This window comes from Sus scrofa, chromosome 13 (assembly GCF_054392235.1).
Source record: "Sus scrofa isolate SSC_HxYL_T2T_F1_AM1 chromosome 13, Sscrofa_HxYL_maternal_Yorkshire_Landrace_v2.0, whole genome shotgun sequence".
Lineage (NCBI taxonomy): Eukaryota > Metazoa > Chordata > Mammalia > Artiodactyla > Suidae > Sus > Sus scrofa.
Window position 1 is genome coordinate 211,309,952 of NC_139395.1, and position 19,653 is coordinate 211,329,604.

Sequence of the window (19,653 nt, forward strand, 5' to 3'; positions counted from 1 at the left end):
ACTGGCTGCAGACCATTCTAAGAACCCTGCTGTGGATGTGTTGCTGGGAGGGGGAGGGGAGGTAAAGCCTCTTGGCGTTTCTGGGTGATAAGCCCTATTTGGGGACAGATGCACAGAGGCATTACTCTTGTCTCAGTTAAAAACTGAAGTCATTAAAAAAACCCAGAAGAGTCTATACAACACTGGAGGTAAGCAAAAGTACAAATGTTTACACCGAAACCAAACCATTCTTAGTGCTAAAAATAGCACAGGGGCGAATAAAAAGCCACCTCCCAGGTGACTGTGGGGTGCTGACACAGGACGAGGGCTGAGCAGACCTCTGGGAGCCCAGCCTAGTGGGAGCGATGTGGGTACATGCAGAGCTTTAAATAAACAGGACTGACTTTTATCTAGAAAGCCCATGAAACTCCATATTCAATGCCGATCAGCTAAGATATCAATATATGAATATTGAAAATGAAATCTCAGAATTTGAGTAGCGGCTTAGTGGTAACAAACCCGACTAGGATCCATGAGTTTGCCAGTTCGATCCCTGGCCTCGCTCAGTGGCTTAAGGATCCAGCATTGCTGTGCCTGTGGTGTAGGCCAGCAGCTATAGCTCCGAATCAACCCCTAGCCGAGGAACTTCCATATGCCACGGGTACAGCCCTAAAAAGCCCCCCCAAAAAAGTCAAATTTCAACCTCTAAAATGCAGGTCTGTGGAATAAAACTAGCCTGTGATTAAATCAATTAAACAAAACACAAAAACCTAAGAAAAATAGACATTTATTAATGAGTTATGAAATTTACAATCCCCTTTTTGAAACACAATTTTAGAAAATACAGGCTGTCTTTCCAAAGCAGAAGTCAAATCAGTTTTATACTTTAAGGATTCAGTGTTAACATCCTTTTATTTAAGAAAATAATTAACACAATACTGGCAGGGCTTATTTCTTTAAAAAGTTACACGAAGCTTAGCTGGGACTTCTTATAAAAAGAAAACCTGAAACATCTCTGATAGATTTTTCAACACTGCAGCTTTAGTATCCATGAATCCCTTAAGCGCTCAGAAGTGCTACCTCAATTTGAGGTATTTTTCTGAGGAACAGTGAACCTCTAAGAGGAAGGGTCTTCCCTGAGCGGGGCTCAGGGCTCGAAGGTCCCCAACCCACTGTAACTCTGACCACTTCTCACACGCGGTCCCTTGAGCCGACTTTTCTGGTCAGGACACCCAGTCAATACACAGAGCTCATCATCTCGCAGAGCCTCCGTGACTCAACCCAACTCCTACAACCTGGAGCCAGAGGCGCAGGCTGGCAGGGGGTCAAGCGTCGGGGGCACCGCGGTGAGGTCCCTGCAGAGCCTGACGATGGGCTCCTCGTCACCAGCCTGCCGGTCCTCTGTGGCATCGAGGACCATCCGGACGTGGGTCAAGAGGCTCTCAGGGCGCTGGGCCCCCAGCCAGATGTCCTTAATGTACAGCGACACCAGGAATGCAGCGGTGGCTGAGGAGGGGCGACAACAGGGATGGCAATCTGTCAGCGGGAAAATGAGCCACCTGCCCACACACATACACGGGACCTGGGGCTCGGCAAAGCCTCCAGTGGCAACCTGCAGCAGGCATGCGGATGAGGCAAATGGCTTCTGCCTTTGCTCAACTTGGGGGCTCATCTTACTCGATCATTTTATTTTTCTATTTTGGGAGGGGGAAGGGGGGACACAAGGCTGCAAGCTGAGAGCATCCTTCTCTGCCGTAAGCATTACCGACACAAGGTTTCTGCCAAAAGCAGAGGCAGAGATGGCCTCTCCCCTCGCACGCAGGGCCCAGGGGCAGCCTCTGCGGTCCCGCAAGGGTGGCGCGGGGCCACCCCAGGGCTTAACAACCGGCTCTAAGGACCAGGCGGTGCTCCGTGCCCCCCCCCCCCCCCACCAGCTCTTCTTCAGCCTCTGACCCCGGAGGCGGTTGTTACCTCGCTCGGCCTCATCCTCCTCGTGCAGAGAAGAGCGGTGCAGGGCCTCCACCGCCAGCTGCAGAGGGGTCCCCGCAGGGCCCCGGGCGGCCACCAGCTGCAGCATGACCTCGTTGAACAGGCAGGCCACGCTCTGCTCGGGCCCCGCCGGCCCCTGGGCGCCGCCCAGCCGGCTGTACAGCCTGAAGAGGCCGCTCTGCACGGCTCCGTCCCCGAGGAGGTGGCCCGCGACGGCCGGCCGCGGCAGCACGTGGCTCCGCAGCCAGCGCAGGAGGCCTGCGGTCTCGGCTCCGCTGGGCGGGCTCTGGGCCGCCGAGCGCAGCAGCCAGCCGGCCACCAGGGAGGTGACGGCACACACGGGGCCCGCGGCCTCGCTCTCAGATCCCGGGCCGGGGAAGGCCGGGCCCCAGTGGGTCAGGATGGAGCGCACGTGGCCCTTGCACGCTTCCAAGGTGGACGCCGGCAGCTCGGGGTCGGCTGCCTCCTCCGCCTCCCCGGGCCTCCTCTTCCGGCCTTTGGCTCGGGCTGGCAGGATGGGCTTGTTCTTCTCCTTGAGCATTTCTATCACACACACACACAGAGGAAAGAGGCGGTGAGGGTGGGGTGGCCGTGGAGAGGGGGGACAGCTCCCAGACTGGGCCCCGACAGGCCCTGGCCCCTGTGTGTCCCCTGCGTGGAGCCCCGCAAGGCTCAGTGTTTCACCGGGACTGTTAGGCCAACAGTTGAGCACCGTCAGCAGCAGAGCTGAACTCTAAGCCAGGTCCCCGTGCCCCCTTAGAGGGCTACGAAGGTGCCAGGCCCCACTGCTGAGGCCCGCCTGCTCTGGGAGTGAGGCTGGGAGGGGGTGAGAGGCCGGCGGCCCTGGGGAGGCGGGAGGGGGTGCGAGCACAGCCTGGGAGGCGGTGCAGCATCAGGCCCCACACTCACTCAGCAGCTCCCTGACTTGGTGCTTCTCCGCGGTAGCTCTCAGGTCCTCCTGGAGCCGGACATCCTTCTCGATGAGGCTCCACTTGTGCAGGAGGACGAGGACATCCCTGGTGGACAGCACGGTCTCGTTCACGGTGAAGCGGTTCATGGCCTTGAAGGCCTGCAGAACGGTGGCCCGGTACCTCAGCACGGAGTCCAGCGCCCCGAAGAAGTCGGCCAGCTGGGCCGAGGCCAGGGTGGGCCTGTTGGGAACCAATGTCACAGGAGGAGGCTGGGCACGAGCCGCCTCCTCGTCCTGCAGCCTTGGACCCGGACAAGCCGGGTGTCCCCTCACCATGGACAAGAGCGTGGACCCCAGCATGGGATCAGCACGTCAGCAGCCTAATGACCCTCCAGGACTGCCGATTATCCGCTCCGTCCCAAGAACTCAGACTGAGTGCAAGGCTCAGCAAAGCCCTGGGCCGGCACCACCCATGGCCAGACCCGACGGCGGGCAGCAAGAGGCCACACATCCCTCTCGGCTCTGAGAAATTGAAAACTGAAAACTATGTGCTCCACACAACGTTTTATTTTGGCCTTGCTGGGGGCATGTGGAAGTCCCCAGGCCAGGGATGGAACCTGTGCCACAGCTATAACCTGAACCACAGCAGTGACAATGCCAGGTCCTTAACCTACTTAGCCACCTGGGAACTCCATTTTTTTTTTTTTTTTCGCTTTTTATGGCTACACCTGTGGCATATGGAAGTTCCCAGTCTAGGGGTCGAATCGGAGCTACACCTGCCAGCCTACAGCACAGCCACAGCAACACAGGATCTGAGCTGCATCAATGACCTACACCACAGCTCATGGCAATGCTGGATCCTCAACCCACTGAGCAAGGCCAGGGATTGAACCTGCATCCTCATGGATCCTAATCGGGTTCATTAACTGCTGAGCCATGAAGGGAACTCCCTGAAAGTTCTTTTTATACCTAACTTTTTAGAGGATGTTTTTAAAAGCATCTCTTATTTTTATTTAGTTTTGGTCACACCCATGGCAGCCAGCAATTTCCAGGCCCGGGACTGAACCTGAGCCACAGTTGTGACAACACTGGGTCCTTAACTGCTAGGCCACCAGGGAAACGCCTGCTCCACACAGTTTTTAACTGACAACTGTTTACTCTAAATAATAATCATTTCTCAGAGACTGGCGTGTCTTTGGATGACCCCAAATAAGAAATGTGGCTTATGGTGGTACTGATCCAACAACTGAACTCAGAAGAGCAGAAAACCGAACGCCCTGTTCTTTATCAAGGAAGTTTTCATTCTGAGATAACAACTCATTTGCTGAAAACCTTCTGGTTCCTATCAGCTTACCTCTGTTTCCCAATCAGAAACACGAGTGCACACAGCTCGTTCTAACACAGGAGACAGTGAAAACCTGAGCTCCCCCCCAAGGGAACCAAGAGCTTAACTCCAAAGGGGCAGATGAAAATGCAGGAATATGGTGCACCTGCTAAGAATGATCTGGTAGGACAGGTTTTATTTATTTATTTATTGTCTTTTTGCCTTTTCTAGGGCTGCTCCTGTGGCATATGGAGGTTCCCAGGCTAGGGGTCTAATCAGAGCTGTAGCCGCTGGCCTATGCCACAGCCACAGCAATGCAGGATCCGGAGCCACATCTTCGACCTACACCACAGCTCACAGCAACGCTGGATCCTTAACCCACTGAGCGAGGCCAGGGATCGAACCTGCCACCTCATGGTTCCTAGTCTGATACATTAACCACTGCGCCACGACGGGAACTCCCTGGTAGGACATGTTTTAGATGAAAAGTTCTCAAGAGTCTTGACAGGATCCTCAGAAAGGTGAAGAGGAAAGAGGAGCAGCTGAAACAGGTTTCCTGACGTCACCCCACGGGAAAGCGGCCCTGGCCCAGAGCCTACCTGAGGAGTCCTGACCACGGGGTCAGGCCTGGCGTGGGAGGGACTCACCTCAGGTGCTTCGTAAGTGCAAGGAGAACGTAGAGGAACTCGTTGACCATGTGCAGGGCCAGCAGCTTCGGGGGCTCCTGGGACCCAAGCGTGCAAGGAGGCTGCTCCCCCACCTCCTCTCCTTTGTCCCCCAGGTTGGTCACCCACAGCGTGTGCAGCAGGGAGATGACGTTGCAGAGCAGCTGAGTCTCCAGAAACCTGAAACCAATGTGGGCAAGTCCACCCTCTGTCACGTCCTCACCTCCCAGCCACACCTGCTGGAGGGGAGGTGGGTGGGAGCCACGGAGGGGACAGCGATGGTGGCGGCCATCCCAGGTGGTGGTGTGGCACGTTCCTCCCCTCCCCCAACCATTCTATGTGCTGCCCTCCCCCACCTTCCCACAGCCCCCAAACGGGCCCAGCGTCTAAAAACAGGGCGCCTCCTACAGAAATGCAGCTTCACCCCAGGGTGAGGCCCGAACCCTCCTCTCTAAGGTGATAATGACCTTGGTCCCAACCAAGAGACACTCTGTGGCACCAGAAGAGCCATCCCGCCCCTGAGAACTCAACCCTAAAATAGGTGAGGGCCAGGGCCATAATCAGCCAATGCTGACTTTATAAATCCGAAACTGCCCAGAAGCTGAATTGTCCAGAGACGCATTCTAGATAGGAGATGTTACTTCCTTTTGGAGAATGCTGTAAACATCCTTTTAGAAAAATGCACAAGGGAGTTCCCATCGTGGTGCAGTGGAAACAAATCCAACTAGGATCCATGAGGACGCAGGTTCGAGCCCTGGCCTCGATCAGTGGGTTGAGGATCCGGCATTGCCATGGTCTGTGGTGTAGGTCACAGATGCGGCTCAGATCCTGCGTTGCTGTGGCTGTGGTATAGGTGGCAGCTGTAGCTCCAGTTCAACCCCTAGCCTGGGAACTTCCATATGCTGTGGGCACAGCCTTAAAAAGCAAAAAACAAATTAAAAAACTAAACTAAACTAAACTAAAAGCACAAAAGAGCCTGGATAACCCTGGGCTTATCACCATAGAGAGCTGTTTGAAAGAAAGCCCCCTTCCACCCAGGGCTGTCTGCTGAGACAGGGCTTCATCTTTTCACACAGCCTCAAATGTAGGAGACTGTTAGGAATCAAAAGAGACCAAGCTGCGGACTGAACTGTGGGCACGCCGCCCCCATCCACAGGCTGAGGCCCCAACCCCCCCGCGTGACTGCATCTGGGGCGGGGCCTTTGGGAGGTAACTCAGTTTAGATGAGGTCATGAGAACGGAGGCCCCGGGATGCGATGAATGTTCTGTAGGAAAAGGACGGGACCAGAGCCCCTTGGGCTCTCTCTCGGGCCATGTGAGGACGTGGCAACAAGTCGGCAGTCTCTTTGCCAAGAAGAGAGAGGCCACCAAACCCCACCAGGTTGGCCCCCCGGCCCTGGACTTCCAGCCTCCAGGATGTGAGAAAATGAAGCCCTGTTATTTGAGCCACCCGGTGACACAGCCCAGATAACAAGACAAAGCCCCACTCCAGCCCTGAGGCTGCTCGGCACTGGCCCTTGATCCTGGGAAGAAGCGGATGGCTGTAACCCGCATCACCACAGAAGCGTTCCTGAAACTGGAGGCTCCTTCCTGCTACCCTGCTCCTTGCAGCAGCCCTGAAATGGTGACGGGGGACGCGGCTCCGGGGGACTGCACAGAGGAGACAGAAAGGTCAGCCAGTGGGGCCTCCGCCTAATGCAGGCAGCAGCTGGCCTGCTGTCCCACGGCAGACAAGACGCTCAGGAGACAGATTCGAAGTGAAGAACTGCCATTTAGGCATCGCTGGAGGTTGGTTCTAGGTGTGCAGAGGATGCTGTTCCCGAGAACACGGATTCTACAGGACACTTTCAGGTGACACCAGAACCAGCAGGCGATGCCATGGTCTCTGCCCATCCCTTCCGGCACACGCCCCCGCCCCCCCAACACCCACAAGGTGCCTACTTGCTCTCGAGGATGTGCAGAATCCACGTTAAGAGGCTGTAGTCCCGCAGGATCTCATAGGCAGATTTGGCATCCCGGGCGGCACTCTGCAGAATTTCCAAAATCCAATTCTGCAAACCCAAACACAGAGTTGCTCTTCAGTGGGAAAACCCGACTTACTTGACCCAAGGAGGGCTTTAAAACACAGATGGTCTGGAGTTTCCGTCGTGGCTCCGTGGTTAACGAATCTGACTAGGAACCATGAGGACACAGGTTCAATCCCTGGCCTCGCTCAATGGGTTGAGGATCTGGTGCTGCCGTGAGCTGTGGTGGAGGTCGCAGACTCAGCTCGGATCTGGGGTGGCTGTGGCTGTGGTGTAGGCCAGCGGCTACAGCTCTGATTAGACCCTTAGCCTGGGAGCCTCCATATGCCGAGGATACGGCCCTGCCAAAGACAAACAAACAAAAAAACAAACAAAAAAAGCAGATGGTCTGTTCTAGTTACAGCAGTGGCTGCCTGTGACATCTGCTAAGTCCGTAAGTGTGCAGGACCACCCTTCCCCTCAATGACAGCCAGAGGACACAGGAGGGCACAGAGGGCACATGGCCTGCATCCGAGGCAGCCTGAGAGTGTGACCCCACTTCTGGCCCAGCCAGGAACTGCGGGCAGCTCATTTCATCCCTGGGATTTTTTTTTTTTTTTTTTTTTTTTTTTTTTTTGTCTTTTTAGGGCCGCACCAGGAGCCTATGGAAGTTCCCAGGCTGACAGTCGAATCAGAGCTGCAGCCACACTGCAGCCACAGCCACAGCAACACCAGATCCAGGCCAGGTCTGCAGCCTACACTGCAGCTCACGGCAACGTCGGATCCTTAACCCACTAAGTGGAGCCAGTGGATCCATGTCCTCATGGATCCTAGTCAGGTTCTTAACCCACTAAGCCACAAGGAGAATGCCCATTGCCTGGATTTCACCACTTGGAAGGGACAGAAAGACCCTCCTGGAGCTGTTAACTGGGTGCTGGACTTACCACATGCCATAAAACACACAAATCCACCATCCTCATTAGTTTATTCCACTGTGTTTCCGAATCCCAGCCCACTCCTATTTACCCACATGTTATAGAATATCAGAAACACAGCGGAATAAACTCTAATGAGGATGGTGGATTTGGGGGCTAGACGTTACTGGGGCTAGACGGTAATCAAATTACCAATGCCCTTTCTTCGCCAGTTCTCAGGACGGGCCCTCTTGTCCCAGGGGCAGAGCGAAGGTGCAGGCTCCCTCACGGGCTGTGAGACAGGCGTCCTCCCGCCTGACTCCCCTCCCAGCTGAGCTCTGCTGGTCTACAGCTTCTGTGTGACATCCAGGTGGCCCGAGAGCATCTCGAAGGACCCCAGTCACTTAGGGGTGATGTGTTTCTAGAACTCTCGGCCCCCCTAGAGCCTCCGGGTTACTCACAAGCGCCCCCCTCTTCACAGGCCCTGTCCTCGGGCGTGGCCCCAGATGTGAACGGGGACCCGGGAGGGCAGGCAGGGGAGCAGGCCGCCTACCCTGGCCGTGTCGTCGCACAGCGGGCTGCTGAAGAAGGACAGGACGACGTGGAGGACGCCCCGCCTGGCGCAGAGCTCGTAGCAGTGCTTGTCCCGCATCCCCTGGCGCAGAATCCCAAACACCCACTCCTGTTCCGTCTTTTGCTGGAACCAAGCGAACAAGAAACTGTGGTTAAATAAGCGAAGGCTCTTTTCTCTGAAAACTCTTCAAACAGGATTCTCTGTTTTTCTTCAGCCACATCCATGGCCAGGGACAGAATCTGAGCTGCAAGTGTAACCTGCGCCACGGCTGCGACAACACGGGGTCCTTTACTGCACTGGGCTGGGGACCAAACCTGAGCCACCACAGAGACACCCGTGCCAGATCCTTAACCTGCTGTGCCACACTGGGAACTCCAAACACAATTTTCAAGTGGTGGCGAGGATGGCAGCCCTGACCGACCCTCATTTCTGGGTATGTTATTAAAAATCCGCGCTCTCCTCTCTGATGTGGTTTCCCCAGGTCAGGAATGAAGGACCAGGTCAAGTTTAAACACTGAGCTGGGCTCACGCAGAAGGGCATTCTGGAAAAGCACATCAGTATTCTACCCAGTGGTTCACCCAGAACATACAACGAGGATGCCGTGACACGAGGCCTCCGGGGAGCCAAGCAGGATCGGCTCAGGGGATGGACAGCATTTCCACGTGTGGGCCCTGGTCCCCTGCCGCCCCCGTGCCATGCGGCCCGGTCCCTACGGGGCAGCAGCGCAGCGGCTGGGCCCCCCACCCGGGAGGCTTTCAGACCCCGAGGACCTCAGGCACGTTACCTCGAAGTCCGAGCTGTAGAAGAACTGGTAGAAGCCTGGAACCTTGTTCATGTTCAGGTTCTCGTGGGACAGCAGGAACTTATTCACCTTCAAGTACATGTGCTCCTCTGCAGACACAGGGACAGTCACTCCCAGCGGCACCAAGAAAACACCCTGTGGTCGCCTGGAGTCGGGGCGCAGGGCCCTGGGGGTCAAACATAAACCCCGCCCTCGCGGGGCTCTCCAGGCCCCATCCAGGTTGTCAGTTCTCGAGAATTAAAATGCAGTAAGACACCTTATGTCTGCACAGCATGTGGGCTTCTCTCGAGGCTCAGAAACCATTTGGGGCGTCAAGTCCTTTAGCGACATCACTGTTTCTCTGGTCATCGGCCCACAGCCTGAGCTCCTGCAGCCGGCAGGCAGCGTGGGGCCCGGCCGCACATAGGCCAGCACAGGGCTGACACCCAGCCCAACGCCTCTCGCCGAGGGAACTGCCACAGCGAAGGGGGTTCAGGCGCACCCCAGGCCGCTTGGCTCTGGAGTGAGGGGACCGCCACCTCCTCCCCAAGTCCTGCCCTTGGACCACGGCCTCCTGCCTGTCCCCATGCCCACAGCCTCACGGCCCACTCGTGACCGCTGCTGCCCTGTGCCCACCAGGACTGGGGGCTGGTGTGGGACAGAGCGCGCTCAGGGGGGCAAAGACAGGCCGCGAGGCCAAGACCATCCGCTGTGACCTCTGCTAGGACATCTTAGAAGAGTCTGTCTGTCTGTAGAGCCTACAACTAATTACCTTCTTTCCTCTCACAATTTCCAAGGTAAAGAAAATACCAGGTCGCAAAATGATATGGGAGCTGATGAAAATCAGATCTGAAGCCTAACAGCAACCTGACCACAGAGTAACTGTGGGGCCTTGGACAAGCTATTTAACCTTGGGGGCCTCACTGGGAGGCTGTTTCCTCATTTGAACACAACCATGTGACACTCAAAGAGCCCTAGTGTCCCTCACTGTATCAATACGCTATTTTTTTTTTCTTTTTCAGGGCCACACCCTCGGTATAAAGATGTTCCCAGGCTAGAGGTCGAACTGGAGCTACAGCTGCTGGCCTACACCACAGCCACAGCAACGTGGGCCCCAGGCCGTGTCTATGACCTACACCACAACCACAGTTCGAGGCCATGCCGGATCCTCAGCCCACTAAGCGAGGCGGGGGATCGAAACCGCAACCTCATGGTTACTGGTCGGATTCTCCTCCACTGTGCCACAAGGGGAACTCCAGTCTACGGTTTTCAATAACAAAAATAGGGTCTCATGACTGACTTGTGCTCACAGCTCAGCAGCGCCCTGACGTGAGGAACTAAGAGAGCCATGTTCTGGGCCTTGGTGACACCTGTGCAGGGACCCCCAGGCTGCGCATCTTCCAAATGAGTGACAGCGCTGACTCTGGCCCCTGAGCATGGGGCTCCCGGGTCAGGCCCCCCTACACCTCTGGTGTGCGGATCCATGGGCCCCTCAAGCCGTCGCTCTGGGGGGAACTCTGATTTGCTCCCACCACAGCTCTATACACCTGCAGGCAAATTGGAACAGGCATTCTTTCCCGTTGCACATGCTTCCGCACTTTGCACTCGATTTTTTGTTCTGGATTTCACCCCACGGGAGCCCCCGGAGAACTTCCTGACACTGCCATGTATTCACCGTCTGCTGCTGGTGGGCACGCAGGTGGCCCCCCCGGTTGGTGTTCCGAGGGTTGGGGGGCCCCGACCCCTCCTTTCTCACACGCATGGGGCAGATTACACCTGTGAGATTCCCCCTCCCAGCGGACTGGCTCAGCCCCGATATTTCCCACTCCCGTCGACCTAATTCTATCCGTGGTACCTGGTTTCAAAATCTGCAAGGCTGCCTTGGCAATGAAGAGAGTCAAGGTGAAGGTGAGTCTCATGTTCGGAGTTCGGATCCCGTTCCGGACCACGTCCAGCAGGTACAGCACCTTACAGCCAGGAAAGAGGGAGGAACAAAATTCAAGACTTCTCAGAACAGCGAGGACCGGCCTTGTCTCGTGCAGCCTAAGTCACAGCTTTGCAGGGTGGCCTCACCCTCCAGGGACCGCCCAAGGCACTGCTGTCCCTGCCACCTCAGGGCACGGCTTTAAGGCTCTGTGTCATGGATGACAGCTGCTGTAACCCGAGTTCAGAGCAAGGGAAGAGTCGACAGAAGTCAGAACGGCTCTGCCCACACGGCACAAGGACAGCGTTCCCGAGGGGCGCACCCTCCACCTCCCGGGGACTCGGGACCCCAGGCAACCCCTGGCGTCTCCCCCGGGAGGAGACAGACTTTGGCTCTTTATCAGAGGCCGCCTCAGGCATCCCACTCCCCTGGGGGGAGCGGCAGCCCCCCAGCCCGCTCACCTGGGACTGCTCCCGGAACCGCGCCCCCTCCACGTGGGAGTAGTAGGCCGCCAGGACGGAGTAGGCCGCGGCTCGCATCTGGGGGTCGTAGCTGCTGAGGGCCGTGACCGTTAGGCCCAGGGCATTTGAATCCACAAATTTTCGACAATCCACCACAAATTCTATGGGAAATAAAATAGAGCGGTAACTACACACACACAACGATTCCATGATGCCTGTGCAACACGAGCACTCCATTTCTCGATGCCTCCCACCACTGTCAGCTCTGTGTGCTCACAGGAACCAGAAATATGAGTCTCTTTCCTGCTCCTCTTAACTCCTGCTGAAGCTGGAGAAGAGACCGTCTCCCCTGCCGTGGCGATAAGCAGCAGGCCTTCCACTTCTGAGATGCTTGCAACCCTGACCAGGATTCTCCCACTGCTTCTCAGAAACACCCCATGAGCCAGAGGACAGAGGTGACATGTGGACCCCTGATAGAAATCCCAGCAGGTGCAGGTCTTGGGGACCCAGCCAGGAGGGCAGCTGGGAAAGCCGGCTCACAGGTGTTCTTTGCTCAGCCCACTGCCTCCGAGCTCCTCCCTACAAACATAAACTAACTGAAAGGACTAGCCCAAATGAGTAATCCTGGAATATACTACCAACAGAATATTATTACCACTAATAATATTTCTTGAAAAATCAAACTCTTTTTTTTCCCTCTGCTTTCCCCCAAATGAAGACTTTTACAAGGATAATGCTGGCGGTTAAAACAAAAAAACTTGGAATAAAGTAAGAAGAGAAATGGTAATAATCAGCTACTCCTTCTTGGTTCAAACAGCTACACAGCCACATAGTGGTCTTCAAACGGGGGGCTGTCCAACAGGGTAGACATCACCAGAAACCATGGAGCAGAGAACCCGTGTCCATGCCTGCAGCCCCTGCTTTGGGGCAACAAGGTCTGCGAGAGGGTGAGCCATGCCAGGGGACCGGGACGCACCTGTCCTGCGAGCTCTCTGCCTCTCCCCAGAAGCAGCAGAGCCCCTTGGAGCTCCCCCCAGCGTCCCACCCAGGGCCGCTTCCGTACCCCTGTTCTGTCTTCCTCGGCTTTGACACCCCAGCAAAGCGTAGCCAGGATTTCCACGTGCAGCCAGGAGCGCGTGCCAGGAACCAGGTTCCCCTGTCCCCCTCGAGCAACCAAAAAGTGACCGAAGGAATGAACCAAGGATGTTCAAGACACTAGACGTGAAACAACAAAGGCCAGGATGCCTGAGAGACGGGAACCAAGGCGACCCTCTGACTGTCCCAGCTCACCCCTGGAAGCGTTTCCGGGCTGTGGCACAGGGAGGCAGACCAAGGCACAGACTGGGGAACTCTGAGTTGGGGAGACAGAGCTGGGAGGCCCGGTGGCCGGAGGGGGCAAGGTGGAGTCCTGGAGAGGAGTGCTCCAAGGAGAGTGCGGCAGCCCTCGGCTGAGCGCCGTCAGCAAGTGCCCGTGAGGAAGATGCCCCAGGCTGGGGAGGAACCGCCCAAGGGATGGATGGAGACACTCCCGGGCTCACCTGCCGGGAAGCAGCTCCTGTTCCCACCAGCCAGGGTGGAATCCTCTCAGCTCACAGGGAGAGGGGCGCTCATGAGAAGGATTTTACCCCAGCTGTGGGGCAAATTTCATCCCGGACAAACTGTTGCTTTGGTCCCACATACTAAGAACGTAAAAGCGAGACTGGGAAGGATCAAACCGTTTCTAAGTGACCTGAATGTGTCCTAGAACAAAGCTCGAGAACCTTCACAGGGCGCCCTCGTCATGGCTCAGTGGTTAACGAACCCGTCTAGCATCCATGAGGACACGGGATCCATCCCTGGCCTTGCTCAGTGGGTTAAGGATCTGGCATTGTGGTGAGATGTGGTGTAGGTCGCAGACGCGGTTCAGATTCCATGTTGCTGGGGCTGTGGTATAGGCCAGCAGCTACAGCTCTGATGAGACTCCTAGCCTGGGAACCTCCATAGGCCGAGAGTGGCCCTAAAACAAACAAACAAACAAAAAAAAAGACATTCTCAGGAATACAAAAATGCACTAAACAGAGAAAAACTCATAATGTGTGGCTTCCAATAAGGACTGCCATGTATTCAAACAAGCAGGAATATGGCCCATTATGAAGAAAAAAATTGGCATTCGAAAATGACCCCGATATGGCACAGATAACAGAATTAGTAGACAAAGACATTAAAACTCTTATTATCACTGAACTGTACATGTCCAAGAAGCTAGAGAAAAGACTCAACATGTTAAGCAGAGATGAAGAAAATAAGAAAATCCAAATCAAGCTTATAGAAAATGAAGACGTCTGAGATAAAAATGCACTGGATGGGCTGATCGGATTAGATGTGGCAGAAAAAAGGATCAGAAAACCTGAACACAGCAACAGGCTCTAACCAAACTGAAACGGAGGAAGACGAATGGGAAAAACATGAACAGAGCATCACCGAGCTGTGGGATACTTTCAAGGAGCTGATATCTGTGTAACTGGAGTCCCTGAAAACGAGGAAGTAAGGGCCAAAACTTCTCCAAATTTGACACAATCACAAACCTACAGAGCCAAGAATCTCAACGAACACCTCAAACTCAAAAATATGAAGAAAATAACCCCTGAGCGTCATAATCAAATTGCGTGAAACTGGTGAGTTAAAAACCCTTAAAATGGTCACAAAACATATAAAGGGACAAAGATAAGAACAGGAGCAGGTTTCCCGTTGGAAACGGTGTGATCCAGAATCAGGGCCGCAACGCCTTTAAAGTACAGGGAGAAGAGAACTATCAACTCAGAATTTTGTACCTCATTAAAAGCTTGCAAAAGTTAAGACCAAAAGCTGAAAAAAAGGATCACCTTGAACTAAAAGAATTCTTTTTTTTTTTCTTTTTCTTTTTAGGGTCGCACCCTCAGCACATGGAGATTCCCAGGCTAGGGGTCGAATTGGAACTGTAGCCACAGCAACGCCAGATCCAAGCTGTGTCTGTGACCTACATACACCACAGCTCACGGCCACACGGGATCCTTAACCCGCTGAGCGAGGCCAGGGATCACACCTGCGTCCTCATGGATGCTCGTCAGATTTGTTTCCACTGAGCCCTGACGGGAACTCCCTAAATTCTTAAAGGCAGTATTTTGCAGAGAAGGAAAAAATGACAGAAGCTGGAAACCTGGACCTACACAAAGGAATTACAAGAACAAGGAATGATAACTATGGGGCAAACATAAAATATTTAAATCCCTTTAAAAGGTAATTGACATTTTGAAGCAAAAATAACCACATATTGTGGGCTTTTTAAGATTCAGACGGAAAAATGTTTGATGATTACAGCACAGAGCCAGGAGGGGAGAGATACATTGTGTTGCAAGGTACTTCTATTATCTATGAAGCTGTATCATCTCACTGGAAAGTAAACTACAATAAACCGAAGGTGTGCGCCACAGATGCTAAAGCAACCAGCACACACGTACATATACTGACAAGCACACACACGTGTTACAGCTCAAAGCGAATAAAGAAAATAAAGTGGAATCGGTCAATAATCACATTAAATGTAAATGGTATATACATTCCAATTAACAAGCAGAGATGGTCAGATTGGATTAAAAAAAAAAATCCCACAGCTATCTACAAGAAACCGCTTTTGGAGTTCTCTTGTGGCACAGTGGGTTAAGGATCTGGGTCGCTGCTGTGGTATGGGTTCGATCCCTGGCCTGTCAACCTCAAGATGCAGATCTTAAGTGAAAGGACGGAAGAGTGATCATTTCGAAATGTATGGAAATAAAGACTCACTGTGCTGTACACCAGGAACTAATAGGTAGGTCAACTTCCCTTGAAAAACAATCAAGCAAAACAAAGAAAAAGAGATCAGATCTGTGGTTACCAGAGGCAGCGGGCAGGAGGGGGGACTGGATGAAGGGAGTCAAAAGGGACAAACTTGCGGTTATAAGATAAGCGAGTCCTAGGGAATGTGACCTACAACACAATAAACTTAATTAATCTGCGGTATGCTATACATGAAAGTTGTTCAGAGAGTAAATCCTAGCGTTCGCATCACAAGGAAGTCTATATATTTTTTCCTATTTCTTTTACTCTTTATATGAGATGATAGATGTTCACTACACTTTCAGGATTTCATGTATGTCAAATCACTGTGCTATATAAACACTGAAAGCCATCTATATGTCAATAAAATTTTTTTAAAAAAGATGACAGTTGCCCCCAAATACAATTATCAAACTCTCCACAAAAAAAAAAATCATTATGCTATATACCTTAAACTTATACCGTGCTATATGTCAACAATATCTCAATAAAATTGGAAGGAAAAACAAAGGCAAAAGGATAGAAAAAGAATAATGAGAAAACCCTTGGGCTCTAACAGTTTATGGACTACATTTTCTCATTTCTACCAAGTGACTACTGTTGATGGGAGAGGGAGACATTCAAATGCTTTACAAAGCATCAGACTGTGGGATAAAATTGTATTGTTTTGGAAAAGATGCGACGTGTTTTAAGATACAGCTACCTACCTACATACCAAATACAAATAAATGGACTAAATTTGGGAAAGAGAATACTCTAAATATTTAATATTACACTCACTAAAAACAGCCAGTACTCATTGGGAATATTTTTTAGTAATCACCGACATTCTCTAAGACAAAAGGGTTTTCCACACATGCACGAAGATGTCTATTTTATGTTTTGTGCTCCTCTCTGTTACTCTAAGGCAGTCCTGACTCTGTAACATGTATAGAAAAGAGCTGCCCTTGGGTGCTGAAAATACAACAGGCTATCAAAATAGTTATGCCAGGGAGTTCCCTTCATGGCTCAGGGGTTAAGGAATCCAACTAGTATCCATGAGGATGCGGGTTCGATCCCTGGCCTTGTTCAGTGGGTTAAGGATCGGGCGATACCGTGAGGTGTGGCATAGGTTGCATGTGAGAATTAGGAGCCGAAGAGCTCAGCCCGGTTCTCTTGAGGACAAGAATCTGCTGTGGAAAAAGCATCTGTCACTGCCATGCCTAAGAGCTTTGGCTGGCCCTGCTTCTCAGCCAAGGACTCAAAGAAGGGAAGCAGGAAGGTTAAGCAAACAGGTTCCCATTTTCAGAAAGGGCTTGAAGTGGAGCAATGAAGCTAGTTTCTCTGAAGCCTGGCAGCCGCACAGAAACATTCATCACACACCCGACTGAGGACTGCAAACTGTTTAGCGACGCTTGGACTCGGGTGCCACTGCAGGAAGCAGAAACACACGGTAGAAAACTTCTACACACAGTATGGATGAACCTCGAAAACATAATGCAGATAGGAGTTCCCGTTGTGGCTCAGTGGTTAATGAATCTGACTAGGAACCACGAGGTTGCGGGTTCGATTCCTGGCCTTGCTCAGTGGGTGAAGGATTTGGCGTTGCCGTGAGCTGTGGTGTAGGTTGCAGACATGGCTTGGATCCTGCATTACTGTGGCTCTGGTGTAGGCCGGTGGCTACAGCTCCGATTAGACCCCTAGCCTGGGAACCGCCATATGCTGCAGGAGCAGCCCAGGAAAGGAAAAAAGGCAAAAAATAAATAAATAAATAATAAAATGCAGATAAATGGAGTGGACACAAAGATTACATGGTGTTTAAGGCCGCTTACATAAAGTTCAAACACAGGACACTGGCCCCTGCTGGGGAGGAAGGGTTTCTGACCAGGAAGGGGCCAAGTTCTCTTCCTTTATGGGGCTGATGGTTTCCACCAAAACTCAGGCCACACATGGGTGACGTGCATAGGTTTCTATAGGTCACACTTCACTAAAAGCTTATTTAAAACTTTGTTCGTGCAATGGAATAGTAACTTTTAAAAAAATAATGATATGAGAAAAAGATTCATGACTTAATTCAGCAACAGTACACCTGGTCTCACTGGCCATTATGCTTTTCACAGATTTCTGTTCTGTTCAACTTCTCATTTTACGGCTAGGGATCTTCCTCTTCTGATGAAGTCGTATGCTAAAATTCCAGATGATAAAATTTGTTGGAAATAGTATGCTTCCATTTTTTTTTTTTTTTCTGTTCTGGATTATTAGCAAGTAGCTCGGAGCAAAATGTAATGAACCTAGTTTTTCTTGGTTTGCTTTTTCATTTTGCATGCATGTTTATTTCCCTATCCACTGCTATGCTTTTTAAAACTCTCTACTTCAACGTGCATGATTTTAGCGTAACCAGCATTTTAAGATACCGCAAATCCTTTCTGGGTGCACTTGCTCTGAACATTTTTCTACCTGTATTATACCAATACAATGTAAAACAGGCCTGTATTTGGAGATTTCCCTAACTTGGGAGCATTTACGAATAACCTCTCTTCCAAAAGGCCTTCCAGATCCTGTCGTCCCACCCCCCCACCCTCTGGCTGTTTCCAAGGCGCAATATGCAAGACTGTGAGGAAAACACTGTTGGGATATTACCATTTCTCTAAAAAGTGTTTCCAGAGCCTTTGCCTTCTGTCTCCTAAAAGCTATTTTGAAAGACAGAGCATCGGACCAAATGATTTGTTGTAATTCACTAAAGTTGCATCATATTTTTAGACTGTGGAAAATCTATTTTCATGTTTGATGAGAAACAGACTTAGCCAGCACCGCCCAGGCCAGGGGGGAGTCAAGAGCTTAGGAGATGTGTCCCGCTTGGTCGCTAATAGTCACCAAGGCAGTTAAGACATCCGCTGGCCACTGTCATCATCCGACCTCTGTATGAGGTGACATGCCCCTGCTCGCTGGCAAAGGAAATCCGGCTCAGCCCGAGAACCAGTGTTCATGGGCAGGCTGCTGCCGGGCAGGCTCTGAGCACACAGCCCGCGCATCGTTCTGTCAAGAATTGAAGGGCGGATGGTGGAGGGTCAGCAAATGTGTTTGCAGGGAGGAGCGTCTGCGTTTCAAAGATGCTACGCTTAGAAGGGGAGAAAACAGGGCGATTGGGGGCGCGTCTCCCGGGGCAACGATTCTCTGCGGCCAGCACCTCCAGGAGGCAGGAGTCGGAGCCCCACAGGCATCACGCGGGCCGGCCAAGGAGCAGAGAGGCCGAGCACACCTTGGCCCGCCCCCTCTCACCCTGTCCTGAGAGCCCTTCCCTGCAGTTCCCACGGGGGTCCTCACGAGATGCAGAGAAGCCGGTGAGGATGTGCGCAGGGCCGGAGGCACAGGCCCCACGAGGGGGGAAGCAATGGGCCAGAGGTCAGGTATGAAGACGCTTAGCACACACCCGGCGGCACTGCCGGGATTGTGAACCGTGACTGTAGCCTCTGATGTTAAAAGTCAGTCACACTAGACTCCCTGTTCTGGGAAGATGACACTGACATGTTTTGTCTAGTTTTACTATCAGGTACAACGAGATCTCCCGGACAGACACAAGACAACGCTACGGGTGGACAGGAAGCAGAGCAGTGAGGGGCTCAGGTGAGCTCTTGGCCTTCTCGCGGGGCTCTCCTCCCCACTGGTCCCCATTGGGCATCAGCGGGGCCTAACACAGAGCACAGAGGCGGCTCCTCCTTGGTGCCAGTGGAGGCCACGAAGGGGCCGTAATGGAACCTCCAGCTGGGAAGTGTCAGTACAGGGGAGCCGGGACCACCACCCCCAACCGCCCCCCCGGCCCAGTGTAACCAGGAGGAAGGACAAGGGGGAGGGATGGCAGATGGCCAAACAGGGGTCAGAACAATCACAGGCGAAAAAGTGAAACTGGACCTAAACCTTACACCTCATACAAACATTAACTCAGAACAAATCACAGACTTAAGTGTAAAACCTACAACTATAAAACTTCTGGAAATAACCAGAGGAGAAAATCCTGGAGTTCCCATCGTGGTTCAACAGTAATGAACCCAGACTAGTAATCTGTGAGGACACAGGTTCGATTCCTGGTCTTAGTGGGTTTAGGATCTGACGTTGCTGTGGCTATGGTGCGGGCCAGCTGTGCAGCTCCGACTGGACCCCTAGCCTGGGAACTTCCATATGCCAAGGGTGTGGCCCCAAAAAGACAAAAAAAAAAAAAAAAAAACCGTGATAGGCAAAGATCCCTAAGACTTGACACCAAAACATGACCCATAAAAACAAAAATTGATAAACTGGACTTCTTACAAAATGAAAGCTTCTG

General features: G+C 52.6%; 1 protein-coding gene across 2 annotated transcripts in view; it reads right to left on the reverse strand.

Annotated features, from left to right (window-relative positions):
- Positions 1-750: 750 nt before the first annotated feature.
- URB1 (URB1 ribosome biogenesis homolog) overlaps positions 751-19,653 on the reverse strand; it is a 71,933-nt gene continuing 53,030 nt past the window's right edge. For both annotated transcript variants that reach the window (XM_084991935.1, XM_084991934.1), the window contains 9 exons: positions 11,526-11,686; positions 10,996-11,107; positions 9,144-9,250; positions 8,338-8,481; positions 6,809-6,918; positions 4,850-5,047; positions 2,878-3,119; positions 1,951-2,511; positions 751-1,485 (listed from right to left, as the gene is read on the reverse strand). In XM_084991935.1, the coding sequence (XP_084848061.1) occupies positions 1,268-1,485; positions 1,951-2,511; positions 2,878-3,119; positions 4,850-5,047; positions 6,809-6,918; positions 8,338-8,481; positions 9,144-9,250; positions 10,996-11,107; positions 11,526-11,686 (1,853 nt within the window). In that variant the 3' untranslated portion in view covers positions 751-1,267. The remainder of the gene's footprint in view (positions 1,486-1,950; positions 2,512-2,877; positions 3,120-4,849; positions 5,048-6,808; positions 6,919-8,337; positions 8,482-9,143; positions 9,251-10,995; positions 11,108-11,525; positions 11,687-19,653) is intronic.